General features: G+C 45.1%; 1 protein-coding gene across 1 annotated transcript in view; it reads left to right on the forward strand.

Moving 5' to 3' along the window:
• The first annotated feature begins 3,144 nt into the window (after nt 1-3,144).
• Nucleotides 3,145-21,081, forward strand: part of LOC134402407 (cytochrome P450 2J1-like) — a 52,885-nt gene continuing 34,948 nt past the window's right edge. Inside the window, exons 1-2 of the mRNA XM_063131836.1 lie at nt 3,145-3,345; nt 16,218-16,380. Coding sequence (XP_062987906.1) covers nt 3,175-3,345; nt 16,218-16,380 — 334 coding nt within the window. The 5' untranslated portion in view covers nt 3,145-3,174. The remainder of the gene's footprint in view (nt 3,346-16,217; nt 16,381-21,081) is intronic.

Here is a 21,081-nt window from a genome sequence, read left to right on the forward strand (position 1 = left end):
CTACACTGGGAGAGGGCTATTGCTTGTTGGCCACTCAGAGGCATCTGGCAGGTCACTGTAGGAAATAAAATGTTGAACTAAGTAGGCCTTTTGTCTGATCTAGCAGGACTCTTCTTCTTCTTCTTCTTCTTATTATTATTATTATTATTATTATTATTATTTATTTATATAGCACCATCAATGTACATGGTGCTGTACAGAGTAAAACAGTAAATAGCAAGACTCTGCCGCATAGGCTTACAATCTAATAAAATCCTAGTAAAACGATAAGGAGGGGAAGAGAATGCAAACAGGTACAGGGAAGGGTAAGCAGGCACAGGGTAGGGTAAAACTAACAGTATAAAGTCTGCACAACATCAAGTTTTAAAAGCTTTAGGAAAAAGAAAAGTTTTTAGTTGAGCTTTAAAAGCTGCGATTGAACTTGTAGTTCTCAAATGTTCTGGAAGAGCATTCCAGGCGTAAGGGGCAGCAGAAGAAAATGCTCTGCTGCAAGGGAAGCAGAGCCGAGCAAGGGAAGTAGAGGCCCTTTGGCAGGTGAGAAACATGGCATCAGAGGAGCGAAGAGCACGAGCAGGGCAATAGTGTGAGATGAGAGAGGAGAGATAGGAAGGAGCTAGACCGTGAAAAGCTTTGAAGGTTAACAAGAGAAGTTTATAGTGGATTCTGAAGTGAATTGGAAGCCAATGAAGAGATTTCAGAAGCGGAGTAACATGGTCAGAGCGGCGAGCCAAGAAGATGATCTTTGCGGCGGAGTGGTGAACAGAAACCAACGGACTGATGTGAGAAGAAGGAAGGCCAGAGAGAAGAAGGTTGCAGTAGTCCAACCGTGAAATAACCAGTGCATGAACAAGCATCTTGGTGGAAGAGACAGACAAAAATGATCAAATCCTGGCAATATTATACAGGAAAAAATGACAAGATTTAGCTACTGCCTCAATATGAGGAATAAAGGAGAGCGAGGAGTCAAATATAAAGCCAAGGCTACGAGCTTCCTTGACCGGAGTAAGCGTAACATCATTGACAGTAAGAGAGAATGAGAGATGAGGAGAAGATTTAGGAGGAAAAACGAGCAATTCAGTCTTTGCCATATTGAGTTTCAAACGACAATGAAGCAGCCAAGCTGAGATATCTGAAAGACATGCCGAGATACGATCGTGAACATCAGGAGAAAGTTCCGGAGATGACAGATATAGTTGTGTATCATCGGCGTACAGATGATATTGGAGGCCATGAGAATGAATAAGCTTGCCCAAGGGCAACATGTATAAGGAAAACAACAACGGGCCAAGCACCGAGCCTTATGGAACCCCTACTGAAAGGGGAAAGGAGGAAGTCGAGCTGCCATTAGCCAACACGCTGAAAGAGCGACCCGCTAGATAGGAGGCAAACCAGTTATAGACAGAGCCACAAAATCCAAGGTCATGAAGGGAATCTAAGAGAAGATCATGATCAACCATGTCAAAGGCTGCAGTTGGATCAAGGAGAATAAGAACAGAATAATGGCCTTTAGACTTGGCAGTAAGGAGATCATTGGTGATCTTAGTAAGGGCTGTTTTGGTGGAATGCAGAGGGCGGAATCCAGATTGAAGTGGATCCAAAGCAGAGTTACTAGAAAGAAAGTCAAGACAGCGAGAGTAGACCGCCCGCTCCAGGATCTTAGAAACAAAGGGCAACAAAGAGACAGGTCGGTAGTTAGACAGAGATAGCCTATCAAGAGTAGGTTTCTTGAGAATGGGAGAGACTGTAGCATGTTTAAAAGCAGAAGGAAATGAACCAGAGGACAGAGAAAGATTAATAATACGAAGCAAGGAAGGGAGGATAGCAGGAATAAGATTAATAAAGACACGAGAAGGAATCGGATCACGAGAACAAGTGGAAGGCTTTGAAGAGCGCAGTATTGTAGACAGTTCATCCGCTGAGACCGAAGGAAATGCAGAGAAATTTGCAGGAGGAACTGACAGATGAGGAACAGGAACTGGAAGAGGAGCAGAGCTGGCCAGATCAGAGCGGATAGTTTGGATTTTAGCATTGAAAAAAGAGGCAAAGTTATTAGCAGACAGAGAGGCAGGGAGAGATGGCGGATTAGGCTTCAGAAGAGAATTGAAGGATGCAAAGAGCTGCTGAGGATGCCTAGCATTTGACTGGATCAGCGTTGAGTAGTACTGCTGTTTGGCCAATGAAATGGCAGAAGAGAAAGAGGAGAGAACAAATTTGTAGTGGACAAAGTCCTCCCTGTCCCTGGTCTTACGCCAAAGGCGTTCAGCTGCCCGGGAACAAGAGCGAAAGTAGCGGAGGAAAGAGGTGAGCCACAGTTGGGGTTGAGAAGGGCGAACTATCCGAGTTGTAGATGGAGCAAGGTTATCAAGAGTTGAAGATAAGGAGGAATTAAAGGAGGAGACACCTGAGTCCAAGGAGACAGCCGAAAAGACAGAAGGAAGGGAGGAGGCTAGAGACTGGGAAAAAGCCTCATAATTGATAGATTGCAAGTTGCGACAAGAGCGAGAAGCGGGATGTGAAGGAGGAGGATTATGAGTAATATTGAAAGAAACTAGGTGATGATCTGACAACGGAAAGTGAGCAGTAGAAAAGTCCAACACAGAGCAATTCCGAGTGAGAACAAGATCCAGACAGTGTCCAAGGGAATGTGTGGGTGCATCAGACCAAAGCTTAAGATCATAAGAGGAAGATAATGAGCGAAATCGTAGAGCTGCAGCATCTTGAGGGTCATCCACATGAATATTGAAATCACCCAATCTTAGATTCAGCTATATTTCATCAACTGACGGTACACTGATTTTTCTGAATATTTATGGCAATCCCCACCCCACAAAATGGCCCCGTGTTAGCTTTGAGCAGAATTAGACTGGCATCTCTAATTAAACACTCCTCATTCCAATTATTAGATTTACACATTCCAGAACTAGCCATGTTCCATAACACACTGTGCTATTGTGACACATGCCAGGAGGACCAAATTGCAAGGCTATGATATCAGAAGAGATTATGCTTATTTGGTTTTGTTGTTTTGCAATTGGAGAATATAAAGAGACGTTAACAGGGAGTAAGAGAAAGAACTGACAACATCTCTAAGGAAGGCAAAAGGAAGCCAGGAAAAGCAGAGTCAACATATCCAGATATCTTAGCAACAGTCAAAGAGAAAGAGAAGGCAGGAAAATGATGGGGATACAGGCACCTCTGATTGCTCTGCTGGTGGCTCTTCTGATTTTGGTCTTCCTGAGACAACTCTGGACACGCAGACACTACCCTCCTGGGCCTCTTTCCCTTCCTGTCATTGGAGGAATATGGCGAATTGGAAATAGAATTTCTGAAGATCTTGCCATTAAGGTACTTCTTTAAAAATATTTTTTCAATAACTTATTAAGCTGAGAAAGAGATGGAGTGTAGAGAATTTTGAATTGTTTCCTTTCTGTGGTGACTATGGACAACAGAGTTGTGTTAATAAAACATTGTAGAACAAATGTGATATGAAAAAGTATTTCAATATTATTTTTAATTTTACATATATAATTCAAAGTCAGGAGTTGTTTAGCTTTTTTTCACTGTCTTCCTGTTGACTAATTTTCATGAAACAAACTTTTTTGGAAAACTGTTGGCAGACGTTCCACAAATAACAAATGCTTTCACTGTAATTCAATATTTATGTCCTTTAATTGTGATTTGATTTTTCTCCACGGACTGTGCTTAAGATTTATTTGTATACTATTTTTGGTCCAAAGGTTATCGAATTGGTAAACAGCATGTTAAAGTACAATACAATGAAGAACGTATGTGAAATATAGAAGAACTCAGGATTATGCTTATCAGAAACTATTTAATAATATCCCTTGTCATCTAAACCACTGATAATTTTACTGATATTATGCTATCTATGGATCCTGTAGCCCTACAGGATCCGAATGGCCCTACACTCACTGGATGGAAAGGGAAAGTGTGGGATATAGCCTGCTTTGAAAAATTAACCTACCACCGCAGAGTCATAGAATCATAGAATCATAGAATAGCAGAGTTGGAAGGGGCCTACAAGGCCATCGAGTCCAACCCCCTGCTCAATGCAGGAATCCACCCTAAAGCATCCTTGACAGATGGTTGTCCAGCTGCCTCTCGTCGGGCCAACTTAGCTATGACCCATTCAATGAAATATGGTCTCCTTTTCTCAATTACATCAATGGTACAGATGTGGCATCCAACTCTGGTTTAACAAATCTTCCTCTGACCACAGTAAATTGAAGGAAACAAGCTCGGTTCGGCAACTACAGAAATCGTGTTTGTGTATTTATTAGAAACACTGTCTGACTTGTAAGTTTTTATATATATTTTTAACTTTTTTAAAAACTGCTTTGTTAAATGGAGTTTAATAAATAAATTTTTTTAAAAAAGGATCCTGTAGCAAATTTACTTGTACTCACACTTATTAGTCCAATGAGGATTTCCAGGTCACATGATTCCACTGAATATACACTGAACCCTCTTCTGTCAGGTTTCCTTTCCAACAATGCTCATGTCTTAACTTGTCATTCAATGTCATCTCGATTCTTTGAGTTCCAGTTCTTATGTGGCCAAAACAATATGCATAAGCAGGAGGCATCAGCTGGCATGGGGGAGCCCCTAATTTTGCAGAAGTACAAAAAATATTTAGAGGTGAAAAGGGAGAGGACACCAAAACAGCCCAATGAAGACTGAACATGCTCAGAAGCCACTGCATACTTACTGAGTATTGTGGGAAAGTGGGAAACTGAATGGGAGGGTGGTTGGAACGGATTATCCTGAACAACTTTTTGTTGTAGGTTCAACTTGTATTATACAATTTTGAAATCCTTGCTTATATAACCAGTTAAATGCACAGTGTCATGTCCAATAAAATGGATTAGAGAAAGACATACTGTAGCTCCAATTATATCAGCACTAAAGAAGAATGTAATGTGCTTGTTGTGGGTGCAGGTGAGTTACTTGTGATGGAGAGTGTGCCCATCACATTGTTGGAACAGGTGCAGGGCATTTCTTTCATTCCTATAATCTCTGGCAATAATGACCAGGATAGCATAGGTGTGCACAGCTCATTTCATTAGGGTGTGCACCTTAAATTATTATTATTATTATTATTATTATTATTATTATTATTATTATTATTATTTATTTATTTATTTATATAGCACCATCAATGTACATGGTGCTGTACAGATTACACAGTAAAATAGCAAGACCCTGCCGCATAGGCTTACAATCTAATAAAGCTGTAGTAAACAATAAGGAGGGAAAGAGAATGCAAACAGGCACAGGGAAGTGTAAACAGGCACTGGGTAGGGTGAAGCTAAACAGTATAGAGTCAGAACAAACTCAATATTTAAAAGCTATAGGGAACAGAAAGGTTTTTAGCTGAGTTTTGAAAGCTGTGATTGAGTTTGTAGTTCTCAAGTGTTCTGGAAGAGCGTTCCAGGCGTAAGGGGCACCAGAAGAAAACTGACGAAGCCGAGTAAGGGAAGTAGAGGTCCTTGGGCAGGCGAGAAGCATGGCATCAGAGGAGCGGAGAGCACGAGCGGGGCAATAGTGTGAGATGAGAGAGGAGAGCTAGGCAGGAGCTAGGCTGTGAAAAGCTTTGAAGATCAACAGGAGAAGTTTGTATTGGATTCTGGAGTGAATTGGAAGCCAATGAAGAGATTTCAAAAGTGGAGTGACATGGTCAGAGCGGCGGGCCAAGAAGATGATCTTAGCGGCAGAGTGGTGGACAGAGACCAGCGGACTGATGTGAGACGAAGGAAGGCCAGAGAGAAGAAGGTTGCAGTAGTCCAACCGAGAAATAACCAATGCATGAACAAGAGTCTTGGCAGAAGAGACAGACAAAAATGGTTGGTTAAATCCTTGCTTATATAACCAGTTAAATGCACAGTGTCATGTCCAATAAAATGGATTAGAGAAAGACATACTGTAGCTCCAATTAGTATCAGCACTAAAGAAGAATGTAATGTGCTTGTTGTGGGTGCAGGTGAGTTACTTGGGATGGAGAGTGTGCCCATCACATTGTTGGAACAGGTGCAGGGCATTTCTTTCATTCCTATAATCTCTGGCAATAATGACCAGGATAGCATAGGTGTGCACAGCTCATTTCATTAGGGTGTGCACCTTAAAGAACCCAATAGGAGTAGAGGAGGAGAATCCACAATTTCTCACCCTCCACCACTACTCCAATTGGGTTCTTTAAGGTGCACACCCTAATGAAATGAGCTGTGCACACCTATGCTATCCTGGTCATTATTGCCAGAGATTATAGGAATGAAGGAAATGCCCTGCACCTGTTCCAACAATGTGATGGGCACACTCTCCATCCCAAGTAACTCACAGGTCAACAGTGGAGTGGGCAGGAAAGTTCTAGGGCTTCCGGAAAGTTCATAGTTCCCTCAGGGATGCCAATGGTGCTGTCCTGTCCTCCTTAAAAGCACTGGGGGAGGGAAAGCAGAGACAGCCCCAGGAAATTAGGATGTGCCCAGGCACACCCAGAACATCTTTTGTAAGACAGCCTTTCTTAAGTTGCCACTGATGTGCCAGCTGAGCCCTCTTGTAGACAGTCAACATCTTGCTACATTTATGTGTTTCTAATTCTAACCTCAAGCATTAACACCTCTAATGTGCTGTGCAAGGAGCTGCTCCTGGAAATGCTTTAATAAATCTCCAACTCATATTTTCATGGGTGTTAAGAAGAACTGACATAAACTCACTCCTCCAGACTCACTGCCGGCTTCTGGTGCTACTTTAGACCTTGTAGAGTCTTTCACTCCCTGGGTCCGATGTAGATAGGTTTAGGTCTCTTTATGATCAAATATTTCCATATAATATTAAACCTGTTCTTCTTGTTATTTCATTCCTGGATGCTCCAAATTATCTTTTGAATATTTCTGTCTACGGACAATGGTGGCATTGTACCACCACTATCAGAATCATTTGTATTAGGTCTGCATGGACTGAGAAGAGGATGCTGCACATATGTATTGTGATATTTGAGAGACTTTCTTTTTCCACTACCCCATATACTTAAGACAGCTCAGTTTATTCAACTGAATTAAGCAAATCTGTCACCAGGTGCAATCAACAGTGTGATCCTATGTGTGTCTGGTCAGAATAACCTGCACTGTGTTCAGTGGGTCTTATTCCCACTGAAGTGTTTCAAGGCTTGAAGTGTAATAATATCAACTATTTAACAAAATACAATTGATTGTACAAACATAGTAAAATCAATAATAAAGTTAACCATCACTGCATAAAGCTGTTGTGGCCCAAGCATTACGAAGACGCTTGTAATAGTCCAACACACCTTTAATTAATATGGAAAGTCATGTCCTGTAATTAGAAATACACTTAAAATCTCTTACAATGGTAGTAAAGAATACACAATTTCTATTAAAGAAACGATCAATGATGTGTGTTTGTGTGGGACTCACAAAAAGCAGATTCAAATGCACTAAAAGCAGGTAATGGCTTCCCCAAAAGGTAAAAAAGTAAATATTACAGTGATTAAATAGATAAATAGATTAGGGATGTGTTCCGCTCCGCTTAGAATCGGAGAATCAGAAGCGAATTGGCCTGATCCGCCTTGCGCAGAGGCAGAGTAGAAGTGAACCGGGGTCCTGGAGAAGCATGGCGAAGAGAAGCGGCCATAGGAAAAGAGCTTCTCTTTTCATGGAGCAATCCGTCCGCCATTTTGGATAATTTCGCGAATAAGATTGCATTGCGGGAAAGATAACTGTGTTGTTTTTAAAGCTATCTTTCTGAAATTTTGTGTGCTTAGAGAGTCGTGGCTGGGGGTCATTTTGAGCCTACTCTCAGCACTCTGCATGGTGCAGTTCGCTTGCTATAATATTTTTAAAAATAGGGTAAAAAAGCGGGAAAGGTACCCTTTTGAAGTGCTGAGAGGCAGATTCAACTCCCAATCCTGATGAGAAGTGATGACCTCATGAAGCATCCTCCAATCCCAGTGTTGGAGGGGGGACTAAGGCAGAGCCACCCTGAGAGCTTTCTGCTTTGTGTCTCTTTGTGGGTTGGCGTTCGTGGAGAGAGGAGTTAGTTATAGGTGCTGCTGCTGTGTTTGGAGTTGGAGGAGATTAGATTAGGATTTAGCTTGGGTTGTGTGTGTTTGTTTGCTTGTTTCTGACTGTTTGCTTAGTTTGCTCTGTGTTTTTCCCTTACTTTGATTTTATATAAACTTTATTTTTAATTTTTGGAGTGTTTGGTTGGTTGGTTCCCCCCCTCTCCCCGCTCTTAAAGCCTGACTGTGTTTCATCTTCCTTCTTTCTTCTATATATATATATATATATATATATTTCAAAAAAATACCCCCCAAAAATTATACTCTATTTCTTCTCTCTCTCTCTCTCTCTCTCTCTCTCTCTCTCTCTCTCTCTCTCTCTCTCTCTCTCTCTGTGTGTGTGTGTGTGTGTTGCTTGGACTGTGTGTGTGACTGTGTTTTATTGTGTGAGTGTGCTGTGTGCACTGCTTGTGAAGTGCAAAAAAAGCCAATACAGTTTGAGCTTTTCAAATCCAGTTTGGGCAAAGCATACACACTTGTCCCATTTCCCCAAATATATATTATTAGTAGTATTAGTAGTAGTATTATATTATTATCATCATGAGAAGAGGGAGCAGGCGCACATCTGTGGCTAGGCACTGAAAGCAGTGGTGGTCAAGGGAAGGCTCAGGCTGGCACCAGTAAGCAGGCCGCCTCTCCTGCTGAGAAAATCGAACGGGCAAGTCCGTGGTGGGGCATCTGCCGGGACTGACTCCCCCATACTAGATCTATGGCGTATCTCTGCCTGGCTCTCTGCCCGCCTGTCCTCCTCCTCTCTGACCGCCTCGCAGGGATGGTTTGCAATGCATGACTTACTGCTGGCTTTGAAACAAACCATCCTTGCCTCATTTCCTTATGCCCCCAGAAATGCCTGCTGCCTGCTTGCCTGCCTGCCTGCCTTCCCCCCCAGGATGTTGCTGTGATGGGGCATCTGCTGGGAATGACTCCCCCATACTAGATCCATGGCGTATCTCTGCCTGGCTCTCTGCCCGCTTGTCCTTCTCCTCTCTGACCGCCTCGCAGGGATGGTTTGCAATGCATGACTTACTGCTGGCTTTGAAACAAACCATCCTTGCCTCACTTCCTTATGCCCCCAGAAATGCCTGCTGCCTGCCTGCCTGCATACTCCCCCCCCCCAGGGTGCTGCTGTGGTGGGGCATCTGCCGGGACTGATTCCCCCATACTAGATCTATGGCATATCTCTGCCTGGCTCTCTGTCCACCTGTCCTCCTCCCCTGCCTGCCTCGCAGGGATGGTTTGTGTGTTTCTTGCTTTGTCTCAGGGAACAAGTCCTTCCTGCGCTCACTTAGACTTTTTGAAGTTCCAAATCAATTATTGACGTGTGGAAGAAGATTAATATTTAGGTTTATCTCTACTCCCCAATTCATGGCATGTTGGGATTTCCTTTGAAATGGCCCCATTGAGCTGTCTGCAGCTTTAATCCCTGAGATACTGGGGTGTCTGATTTTCAAAAATCCCCCCAAAATCAGGGGAGGCTTGGATTGGCTTGAGTCTTGGCATGCGTGTGTATACGTGCATGAGGTGTCATGGTGCCGAATTTGAGGTTTCTAACATGAAAATTGATGGAGATATAGAAAGGGGTGTTTGAATTGGGGTTGGGATGCTGCGTTGGAGGTTAAAGCCCCCCTCCAAAATCAGGGGATGATGGAATCTGCTTGAAACTTGCCATGAATGTGGATGTGCCTGCTTCCAAGTTTTTATCTGTCAAAATGTCGGAGAACAGTCCATGTCTGAAAATGGGGTGTCCGATTTTCATAAATTCCCCAAAAATCAGGGGAGGCTTGGATTGGCTTGAGTCTTGGCATGCATGTGTATATCTGCATGTGGTGTCATGGTGCCAAATTTGAGGTTTCTAACTTTAACAGAAAAAAAGTTGTAGGCTTTTTTGGATTTCAGTGCAAGCCGGGGGGGGGAAGCGGAGCTCCGATCCGGATCCAGAGCTTCGCAGTGAACCGGAGCGGACTGTATGCGGAGGGGTATGGACCCGATCCGGAAGTTGTGGATCTGGAAGAGAAGTGGATCGGGGGGTCCGTGCACACCCCTAATATAGATAGATAGATGGATGTAATATTCGGATGTTGTGTATTAAAAAAGGAAGAAAGGAATGTAGCCGCTTGTTTAAACACTAGACAAATGGAAGATTGTGCTTTCTCCAGAGAAGGAATCTGAAAAACATAGTTGACAAATTGAATAGGACCAGCTGGGAGGAAAAGCACAAACAGACTAAAATGCTACCTATTAAATTTTGCATGTAATTGGAGAAAATTTCCCAATCTTAATTGGGATCTATTTTCTTTTAGTAATGTGGTGTAATGTAACATTTTAAGCATAATGTCACATCTTTTCTCCATAGCATTTTTGGAAACCAAAAAGGAGGACAGTATGGCCGCCCTCAAGGAGGTGTGCCCACCCCAACATGCTCACCCCCAAGGTGGTGTCATCTTGACATGTCCAGTCCCCAAGCGGGCATGGCCTTGGTCACATGTCTAATGCTGGAAGCATTGTTTGTAGGTGAAAACTAGGGGTGTGCACGGACCCCCCGCTCCGCTTCACTTGCAGATCCGCCATTTTTCGGAGCGGGTCGCTCCGCCCCGCCCCCGCTCCGCCCACTTCCGCTCCGCTCCGCTCGGAGCTCCGGATCCGGATCCGGAGCTCCGTTTTTGCCCCCCCATAGGGTTGCATTGAAAGCTAAAAAAGTAAACAACTTTTTTTCCGTTGAAGTTAGAAACCTCACGTTTGGCACCATGACACCTCATGGGCGTATACACACACACGCCAAGTTTCAAGGCAATCCCATCATCCCCTGATTTTTGGCGAATTTTTGAAAATCGGGCACCCCACACACAACATCCCTGCGAGGTGGGCAGGGGAGGAGGGAGGGAAGGCAGGCAGGCATGCAGCTGGCATTTCTGGGGGCATAAGGAAGGGAGCCAAGGATAAGCCAGTAATGCATAGAAAATGGAATAAATCAATCAATAAACAAAGGAGGGGTGGAATTAAAAGCAGCAGTAAATAAACAGCAAGAAGAATTAAAAAAAAAAGGCTATATCTGTCTTTTACCAGCAATAGGGGGACGTGCCCGGGGGAGGGGGAAGTAGCTGCCAGTTCAAGACAGCCACCAACAGCTCTGAGAAGAAGTAAAACGCTCACTTCAACTCATAACAGGCATTGCTCCACCACTGAAAAGTGACCATTCACTTCAACTCATGATAGGCATTGCTCCACCGTTTTACTCTCTTTGGAAGGCTCTATGGCCTTCCAGTGCAGGAGAGAGTGGGGGCACGTCCACGATGAGATGCCCTAGGGGAGCTCATCCCCTTGCACCACATCGATTCAGTTGTTCACCAAGGTTAGGGTGGGGAGCAGTGCTGTGTTTTCTATCTCTTATTCTTGGCTTAGTATATGATTTCAGGTTGTGTTTGTGCATTTGGTGGGGCTACTGTGTTAAAAAACACGGGGAAAAGCCCGTTCAGATGAAGAAAGAGAAGTTTCCCAGAATCCCAAGTTACCTGTTTTGCCTATGCCCTCCTCCAACTTTGGGATCATCATGACCGGGAGCTGACTCTGCCCCTCAGCCCTTTGAAAAAGGTATTTTTCCCGCCGATTTTTAAAAAACTTCTAGCCCGCGACCCGTACGATGCAGAAAGTTGAGAGTGGTCTCAAAATGACCCCCATCCACGACTCTCTGTGCACAAGAATTTTCAGAACGATAGCTTAAACCCCCCCCCAGTTATCCCCGATTCTTTCCCTCAATGCAATCCTATGGGCGAAAAGCCGAAACGGAGCCCCGCGGTTGACCCTATTTTTAAAAAACTTCTAGCCCGCGACCCGTACGATGCAGAAAGTTGAGAGTGGTCTCAAAATGACCCCCATCCACGACTCTCTGTGCACAAGAATTTTCAGAACGATAGCTTAAACCCCCCCCCAGTTATCCCCGATTCTTTCCCTCAATGCAATCCTATGGGCGAAAAGCCGAAACGCAGTTTGAGCCCCGCGGTTGACCCGATTTTTAAAAAAATATTGCACGTGAACCACAGCACGCAGAGAGGTGAGAGTGGTCTCAAAATGACCCCCATCCACGACTCTCTGTGCACAAGAATTTCCAGAACGATAGCTTCAAAAACAACGTAGTTATGCGCGATTATTTGCCGCAATGCAATCCTATGGCGAAATGTTTTCAAGATGGCGACCGGAGCGCTCCGCCTGAACTCGGAGCTCCGAAAAATGGTCGCTTCTCTTCGCCTTGCTTCTAGGGGGTCCGCGGTCCGCTCCTACTCCGCCTCTGGGTAAGGCGGAGCAGGCCAATCCGCTACTGCTTCTACGCTCCTAATCGGAGCGGAGCACATCCCTAGTGAAAACTCAGAAGGCCTCTTTCCAACAAAGTGACACTCTGGGCTCTGTGGTTAGCTTAACCATGTTCAGCTGTGGTTAATGCTAACCACATGTGGAATGCTTGCAGACAACACTTTTAATCCTTTTGTGCCTCCTGGGCACATCCCAAGTTGCCCTCCTTGCCACTGGCAGACACAGGCCCAGGCCTCCTGGGGCTGCCTCCTGCCACCTCTTCCCACGGAGGGCCTCGTGTGGTCACAGGCTCAGGCCCTGGGCCCCACCCACCCACACCAGACAACAGAGCTCACTTGCAGCCCACGCTTGAAGTTCAGATAGGGCAGGATGACTGTGCTCCTGGCCAGCTACCTTTTGGTGCTGCTGCTGCTAGTAGTCATTTTTCTCCGCCGCTGCTGCTGCCCCATCTCGCTTTTCCCGTGCTGGCTGCTGCTTCTGCACATAATGCAGATCAGCCAGCCAGCCGGGTCTTTAGTGTGCTCTAAAATCGCACGAGATCTCGGCTGGGCCTGGAAGTCTTGACTGAAACTGGAAGTCTCGCCAGAATTCTCACGAGACTTCCAATTTCCTTGTGGAGAAGGCCGGGCTGACGGAGAAAAGAATGACAACATGAACCACAGGGCCAGTCACCCCTGTTTTACCAGTGATTTTTCCCTCAACTCTGGTTGGTCCAGTTGGCCTTCTTTTCCCAGAGGAGTCTGGACTTCTCTGGTGGGTATGGACACGGTACTGTATTTCAAAATGGCAACATGGGAATGATGCCACAAGTACCTCAAGAAAGAGAGGAAGCTGAAATTGCTTGAGGAAGTTCAAAGTAGCACGCTGTGACGAGTTTGCACGGCACTTTGAAGATAAAGTCGCTCAGATTTGTCATGAATTTGACACCACACTTAATGCAGCTCCACTAGTAGAGGCGTTCAGAGCGCCGTCCGGTTCAGTTTTATTGGATGAGTTTCAGTTATTGAGGCCCGAGGATGTGGACAAGGTGCTTGGCCAAGTCCGGTCGACCACCTGTGTGCTTGACCCTTGACCCTCGTGGCTCATTACATCAAATAAGGATGGGATCGCCGGCTGGGTCCAGGAGGTTGTAAATGCCTCCTTGAGAGAGGGAGTGGTGCCGGCGTCTTTAAAAGAGGCGGCAATTAGACCACTCCTGAAGAAGCCTAATCTGGACCCGGAAGATGTTAACAACTACAGGCTAATAGTAGTAGTAGTAGGCTAATATCCCTTTCCTGCGCAAGGTGCTTGAGCGGGTGGTTGCAGGACAACTCCAGGCACTCTTGAATGAAACGGATTATCTAGATCCATTTCAATCGGGTTTCAGGCCTGGTTTTGGAATGGAAACTGCCTTGGTCGCCCTGTGGGATGACCTCTGTCGGGAGAGAGACAGGGGGAGTGTGACCCTGTTGGTTCTCCTGGACCTCTCAGCGGCCTTCGATACCATCGACCATGGTATCCTTCTGGATAGGTTGTCTGAGCTGGGAGTTGGAGGTACTGCATTGCAGTGGTTCCGCTCCTACTTGGATGGCCGATTCCAGAAGGTGGTGCTGGGGGATTATTGCTCTGTGCCGTGGCTCCTAAGCCATGGGGTTCCGCAGGGCTCTATCTTATCCCCTATGCTGTTTAACATATACATGAAGCCGCTGGGGGAGGTTATCCGGAGATGTGGAGTGAGGTGTCATCAATATGCGGATGATACCCAGCTCTACCTTTCCTTTTCATCAAACCCAGGTGAGGCAGTGACTGTTCTGAACCAGTGCCTGGGCACAGTAATGGACTGGATGAGGGCTAACAAACTGAGACTCAATCCAGACAAGGCGGAGGTACTGTTAGCAGGTGGTTCATCTGTCCAGCAAGGTGATGTTTGCCCTGTCCTGGACAGGGTCGCACTCTCCCTAAAGGATCAGGTCCATAGTTTGGGGGTGCTCTTGGATCCAGAACTGTCACTTGAGGCACAGGTGAACTCAGTGGCAAAGAGCACCTTTTATCAGCTTAGGCTGATATACCAACTACGCCCTTATCTGGACAGAGATAGCCTAGCTACAGTTATCCATGCTCTGATAACCTCTCGCTTGGATTACTGCAATGCGTTATACGTGGGGCTGCCTTTGAAAATGGTCCGGAAGCTTCAGCTGGTACAAAATAGGGCAGCAAGGTATTAACAGGGACTGGCCGGCGAGATCACATTATGCCAGTCCTTTTCCAGCTTCATTGGCTGCCAGTCCAGGTCCGGGCCTGATTCAAAGTGCTGGTATTGACATTTAAAGCCCTAAACAGTTTGGGGCCAGGTTATCTGAAGGAACGCCTCCTCCCATATGTACCTACCCGGACCTTAAGATCATCTACAGGGGCCCTTCTCCGTGAGCCCCTGCCAAAGGAAGTGAGGCAGGTGGCTACTAGGAGGAGGGCTTTCTCCGCTGTGGAACAAGCTCCCCAGAGAGGTCCGTTTGGCGCCTACTCTGTACTGCTTTCGTCGCCAGCTGAAGACCTTTTTATTCACTTAGTATTTTAACACTTAATTTTAACTTAAATTTAAATTTTACTGTTTTAACTCTGTATTTTAATCTTATATCAACTTTGCTGTGTGGTTTTATCCTGGTTGCGCTTTTTATACTGTATTTTGTAATTGTGTTTTAACCTGTTTGGTGTTTTATTGTGGTTTTAATTTTTGTGAACCACCCAGAGAGCTTCCGCTATTGGGCGGTATAAAAATGTAATAAATAAATAAGTAAATAAATAAATTAGCACCCCAAGGATTCTAACAGTTTGTGCTGGAGGCATGCTCCTTTTGAAAGGCCCCCACATTGTGCACAGCCATAATATTAGGTGTGCTTCAGAACGGCCATAGAAAGCATTAGGCTGTGACAGGCAGCCCCGCAGAAAAGAGAGGGAGCCGGCAAACTGATCATGGAGGTACAAAATAGCACCCTAAGAATCTTAAGAGTGTCTGCTAGATGAAAGCACTTTCGGGTCGGCAACCTCCTTGCGCACAGCCATAATATTCTTCTGAATGGCTATAGGAAAGTGTTGGGCTATGACAGACAGCCACACAAAAAAGAGAGGGAGCTCTAAAATGCCTGTGGAGGTTTGAACTAAGACCCTAAGCAGTCTAAGAATCTCTGCTGGAGGGATGCTCCATTGGAATGGCCCCCGCATTGCACACGACTACATTAGGTTCCTTCAGCCATCAAAATTGTAAAGTACTAAAGATTTTGGGGTTCTTGAAGAAGCCAGTGGGGCTTTCACAGTGGGGAAGGGGCAATCCGAAGGTGCTCTCTGCTGCTCTTAACCTAGGGAGGTGTGAGGCAGGATGGAGTAGAGAGTGAACAAAATAGGTTGGTAATACATAAGGAAGGGTGGAAGAAGGAATATTCCAGGAGAATGAAGTAGGAATCTGAGAGGGAAAGCGGCAGGGGCCATAGTTCAATATGGCAGAGCTCATCCTTTGCATGCAGAAGGTCCCAGATTCAGGCCCTTGCTGCTCCAGGTTGGGCGAGGGAAGAATCCAGCCTGAAACCCAGGAGTTTACAGCCAGTCAGGGTCAACAATACTGTGCTAGATGGACCAATGGTCTAAGTAACTATAAAGCAGCCTCCAATGCTCCTATATTCCTAAAGGAAAACTGGGAGAGAGAAGGCAGAGAGGAGACGTGCTGCACTTGGCCCAAGCTGCAGAGGTGAGGATGTAAAGAAGGCTAGTGTTCATGTATAAGCTTTAAATAATCTGATTTGTTTGATTGCGACATTTCTGTTCCCTATTTTGACCAAATTTGCAGATAGCAAAGCAATATGGAAATATTTGCTGTGTGTGGCTAGGACATCAGCCTGTGATAGGTGTGTTTGGATTCCAAGCTGTGAAAGAAGTACTGATCAACCACGGAAAAGCATTCTCTGAACGACCATCGTGTCAATTCGGAAAAACTATATTAAAAGAAAGGGGTAAGTTGGGAAGAGTAAAAACTTATACCACTCATTTTTTTCTAGAGAAAACCCTATGAAGTTTCAGTCTACTGGCGATATCATAAGCAGGTGAAATCAGGAAATAGCAATTCATCTGTATTTACAGTTGTTAAGAGGATTGCGACATAAACGGTAAAATAGAGCATTACCTTCACTCGGAAGACAACAAAGGAGACCTGAAATAGTTGTGATGAAGGTTCTCAAGGGCAAGTCTTTCTGGTTTGAAAGGTATACCTGGAAGAGCCACTGTCAGCAGCTGGAGGGACCATTTGGCAGGAGGGATGGCTTGGGCACCTGGGACATCCTTCTCTTCCTCCTCCTTCCTTGCTAGCACCACTGCCACTGCAATAGCATGGACAGGAAGAGGAAAATGAAGTGCCCTCCTCCTCCTACCAGCCTGGCTACCACAGCAGCAGGGGCGGGGGTGGTGGTGAAGGAGCTGCCTTCCCCTGGCAGCTACTCCGTCTCCTAACTGAGCTGCCAATATACACATAAGGGAACTCAGTTACTTCTGCAATAGCCAACTTGCACAAATGATCCACTAAGGCAGTGATATATGCAATATAAAAAGGAGCCTTTATGCTTTTAATTAGGGGTGTGATCCGCTTAGCTTAGAAGCGGAGAAGCAACAGCGAATTGGGCTGATCCTTGTCCACCTGAGGTGGAGGAGAAGCAAATTGGGGGGCTGGAGAAGCATGGGGAAGAGAGGCGACCATCAGCGGAGCACTCCTCTTTTCACGGAGTGATCCGCCCGCCATTTTGGATTTTTCGCACGTAGGATTGCATTGAGGAAAAGATTAGTGGATAACTTTTTTGTTTTTAAAGCTATCTATTTGAAACTTGGTGTGCTTAGAGAGTCTTGGGTGGGGGTAATTGTGAGACTATTTTCAACACTATGCGTGCTGTGGTTTGCTTGCTTTAATTTTTTTTAAATAGTGTAAAAAAAAGCGGGAGAGGTACCTTTTTGAAGTGCTGAGAGGCAGATTGAACTCCCAGTCATGATCACCTGATGAAGGTGATCCCAAAGTTGAAGGGGGGATAGGCAAAACAGGATACTTAGTAATTTGGGATACTGGGAAACTTTTCTTTCTTAGTCTCTGAACGGACTTTTCCAGCTTTTTTAAAAAACAGTAGCCCTACCAAATGCACCAACACAACCTGAAATCATATACTAAGCAAATAAATAACAGATAGGAAACACATCACTGCTACCCACCCTAACCTTGGTGAACAACTGAATAGATGTGGTGTAAGGGGATGAGGTCCCCTAGGGCATGCGGACATGCCCAGTGCACACCTGCTTTTGGAGGGTCATCAGAAGACGCCAAAGCTTAATCTAGAACTTCTAGAAGCTAATGCCTGTCTTGAGTTGAAGTGTCAGGTAGCTTCTTAAAGACTGGTACTTACTTTGGGCCAGTCAAATTGGCATATCCCCCTCCCCCTGGGGACGTCCACTTTCCTCTTACTGGTAAAAGACAGGCATAGCCTTTAAAAAAAAAATTCTTCTTGCTGTTTATTCAGCAACACTGCTACTTTTAATTCCACCCCTCCTTTGTTTATTTATTTATTTATTACATTTTATATTTATACACCCCATAGCCCAAGCTCTCCTGGCTTTTCCTCTTCAGTGAAGTCAGGCAGGCTTTCATTGTGGTTCAACTCCGTATTGTTGTTGTTATTATTGCTATTAATATTAATTAGTACTGCTATTATTAACATTATTATTTTGTTGTTGTTTAATAATGGCTGTGATCACAGTGCAGTCAATCAACGCTGAAGCAAGGATCACAAAGCTTAACTCTTATCCTCCTAGCCTCCTAGTTATGGGACGCAAAAGAAAAGACATCTCTCTGTGCTGCTCCCGCCTCACAGGGATGGTTTGCATTACTGGCTTTGAAACAAATGACTCCTCAATAGATCTATGGCATATCTCTGACTGCCTCTCTGCCCGTCTGGTGCCTCGGAGCTGTACTACATAATGGGCTTTGTGGTTCATGCCCACCAGCCTACTGCATGCTTGCTGCAAGTCCTACTCCTCTGTGCCCGCCTCGCAGGGTTGTTTGCAATGCGTTACTGCTGGCTTTGAAACAAACACTTCTTGGCTTGCTTCCTTGTGCCCCCCAAAATGTCTTCTGCCCCCCTGCCTGCCTGCCTACCTGCCTGCCTTGCCACCTCCCCCAGGGTGCTGCTGTGGTGGGGCATCTGCCTGGACTGACTCCCCCCCCCCCATAGATCTATGGCATACTCCATATTCCAGTCCTCCAGTCCTCATCCTCAGTTCCCACCTCGCAGGGATGGTTTGTGTGTGTCTTGCTTTGACTCGGGATAAGTCCTTCCTTAGACTTTTTGAAGTTCCAAATACATTTTTCAAGTGTGGAAGAAGATTCATAGGTTTATCTACTTCCCAATTCATGGCATGTTGGGATTTCCTTTGAAATGGCCATGAATAAAGCCCATTGAGCTGTCTGCAGCTTTAAAAATCCCTGAGATACTGGGGTGTCCGATTTTCAAAAATCCCCCCAAAATCAGGGGAGGCTTGGATTTGCTTGAAGCTTGGCATGCATGTGTATAAATGCGTGAGGTGTCTTGGTGCCTAATTTGACATTTCTAACGTGAAAATTGACAGAGTTCTAGCATGGGACTTGATTTGGGTTGAGTTAAAAGGTTAAACCCCCGCCAAAAATCAGGGGATGATGGGATTTGCTTGAAACTTACCATGAATGTGGATCTAGATGGCATCTGTGAGGGTCCCTGCTTCAAAGTTTTTATCTGTCTAAATGTCAGAGAAAATCCCATGTGTGAAAATGGGGTGTCCAAATATCCAAAATTCTTGGAAAGTCAGGGGAGGCTTGGATTTCCTTGAGGCTTGGCATGAATGTCTATACATGGATAAGCTATCATGGTGCCAAGTTTGAGGTTTCCAACGTTAACAGAAAAAAAGTTATAAGCTTTTTTGGATTTCAATGCAAGTCTATTGGGGGTAAAAAGCAGAGCTCTGATCCAGAACCGGAGCTTCGCAGCGAACTGGAGCGGACTATAGGCGGAGTGGAGCAGAGCGGGCCCAATCCAGGAGTCGCGAATCTGGAAGAGAAGCGGATCGGGGGGGTCCGTGCACACCCCTTCTTTTAATGCTGCATACATAAGCAACGTCGGTATTACGGAAGTAACTGAGCCCCCACTGTGCATATTGGCATTTTGGTTATGGGATGGACGTGTTTCCTGGGCACTGGCCGGGTTGTTCCTCAGCTCATGTGGGCAGGCAGTAAGGATGGCTCAGTTGGTGCCCACTAAAACCAGTCAGGCATGGCTCTATCTACCCCTAGTTTGAAGAGAGATCAAGGAAGCAGAGCTCAGAACTGGGAAAAGACAGAAGAATTCTAGTTTGAGAGGACCTTGCTGGCAAAATGTCTTCAGGCCAGAAATGGTATCTCAGGAGAGCAGGAGGGTGTGAGGTTATGGTGGAGCTTCAAGCAGGCAACATAACCCAGCACCAGAAGGCTTTATGCAGAGGTCTGACCAGAGGAGATTTCAAGGAAAGGAATTGCCTTAGAAGACAGAAGAAGCAGAAAGAGGAAGAGGAAGACTGCTGTACAGCCTTAATTTCTGGCTGTGTGGGATTGGGTAGGATGGAGTTCAGGGGAGAAACCTGAGCGCTCATTAGCCTGGGGAAGACTCTCTTACATATTACAAAAAGTAACCAAGCCTATTTTAAACAATCTCAGCCTATTATTCATAAATTGACACATACCCCTGTGTAAATCATTCCTTTAATTTGTATAATAATTTTCTTAATTTTTAAAATGTCTCTCTAGTTGTATCAATCACATGCCTACACCATAGAAACTGGGAAGCTGAATTTGTATAAGCAAAAGAGTTTTAGCATTAGTTGAACTTTTTATAAGCACCATTCCCTTACTGTGAGATTTACTATGGAGCTTTATTAAAACTGTGGCAGGGAGGTCCATAGATGGAAGTCTCAAAGTTTTGGAATGGATACCCAAGTTGTTCTGCTGCAGAAGCAGGCAGTGATGGCAGTGGTATCAGTAACTGTACTGGATGGATTCTGCCTCAGCAATACAGTTCTTAGTTGCTAAAAGAATGGGCCACTTTTCAATGCACGGGCCTGTTCTCCAGCAGATGTTGACTTTTCTAGGCTGGCAACCTCACGATTTTAACATGCAGGTTTTTTAAAAATATTTTTTATTTTCTACAATACTTAAACATTACAATTAAAGAAACAACATACTACATAAATGTTGAATAACATCAATATCATATCTATATAACATAATCAAACTTAACTTATAAGTGCACCCCCCACCTCGGGATCTCATTCCTGATTCCAAAATCTCATGCTTTCTTCTGCTGGTGGTTTCCCACTTCCCTTAGAAAACAAAAATATTAGGAACTGTTTCCAAATTCCTTCAAAATCATTTCTTTTAGCTAGGGGTGTGCACGGACCCCCCCGATCCGCTTCACTTCCAGATCCGCGATTTTTGGATCGGGCAGCTTCGCCCCGCCCCCGCTCCTCCCATTTCCGCTCCGCTCCACTCGGAGCTCCGGATCCAGATCGGAGCTCCGTTTTCCCCCCCATACGGTTGCATTGAAAGCTAAAAAAGTATACAACTTTTTTTCTGTTCAAGTTAGAAACCTCACGTTTAGCACCATGACACCTCTTGG

The sequence above is a fragment of the Elgaria multicarinata genome, chromosome 8, assembly GCF_023053635.1.
Source record: "Elgaria multicarinata webbii isolate HBS135686 ecotype San Diego chromosome 8, rElgMul1.1.pri, whole genome shotgun sequence".
NCBI classification, from domain to species: Eukaryota; Metazoa; Chordata; class Lepidosauria; order Squamata; family Anguidae; genus Elgaria; species Elgaria multicarinata.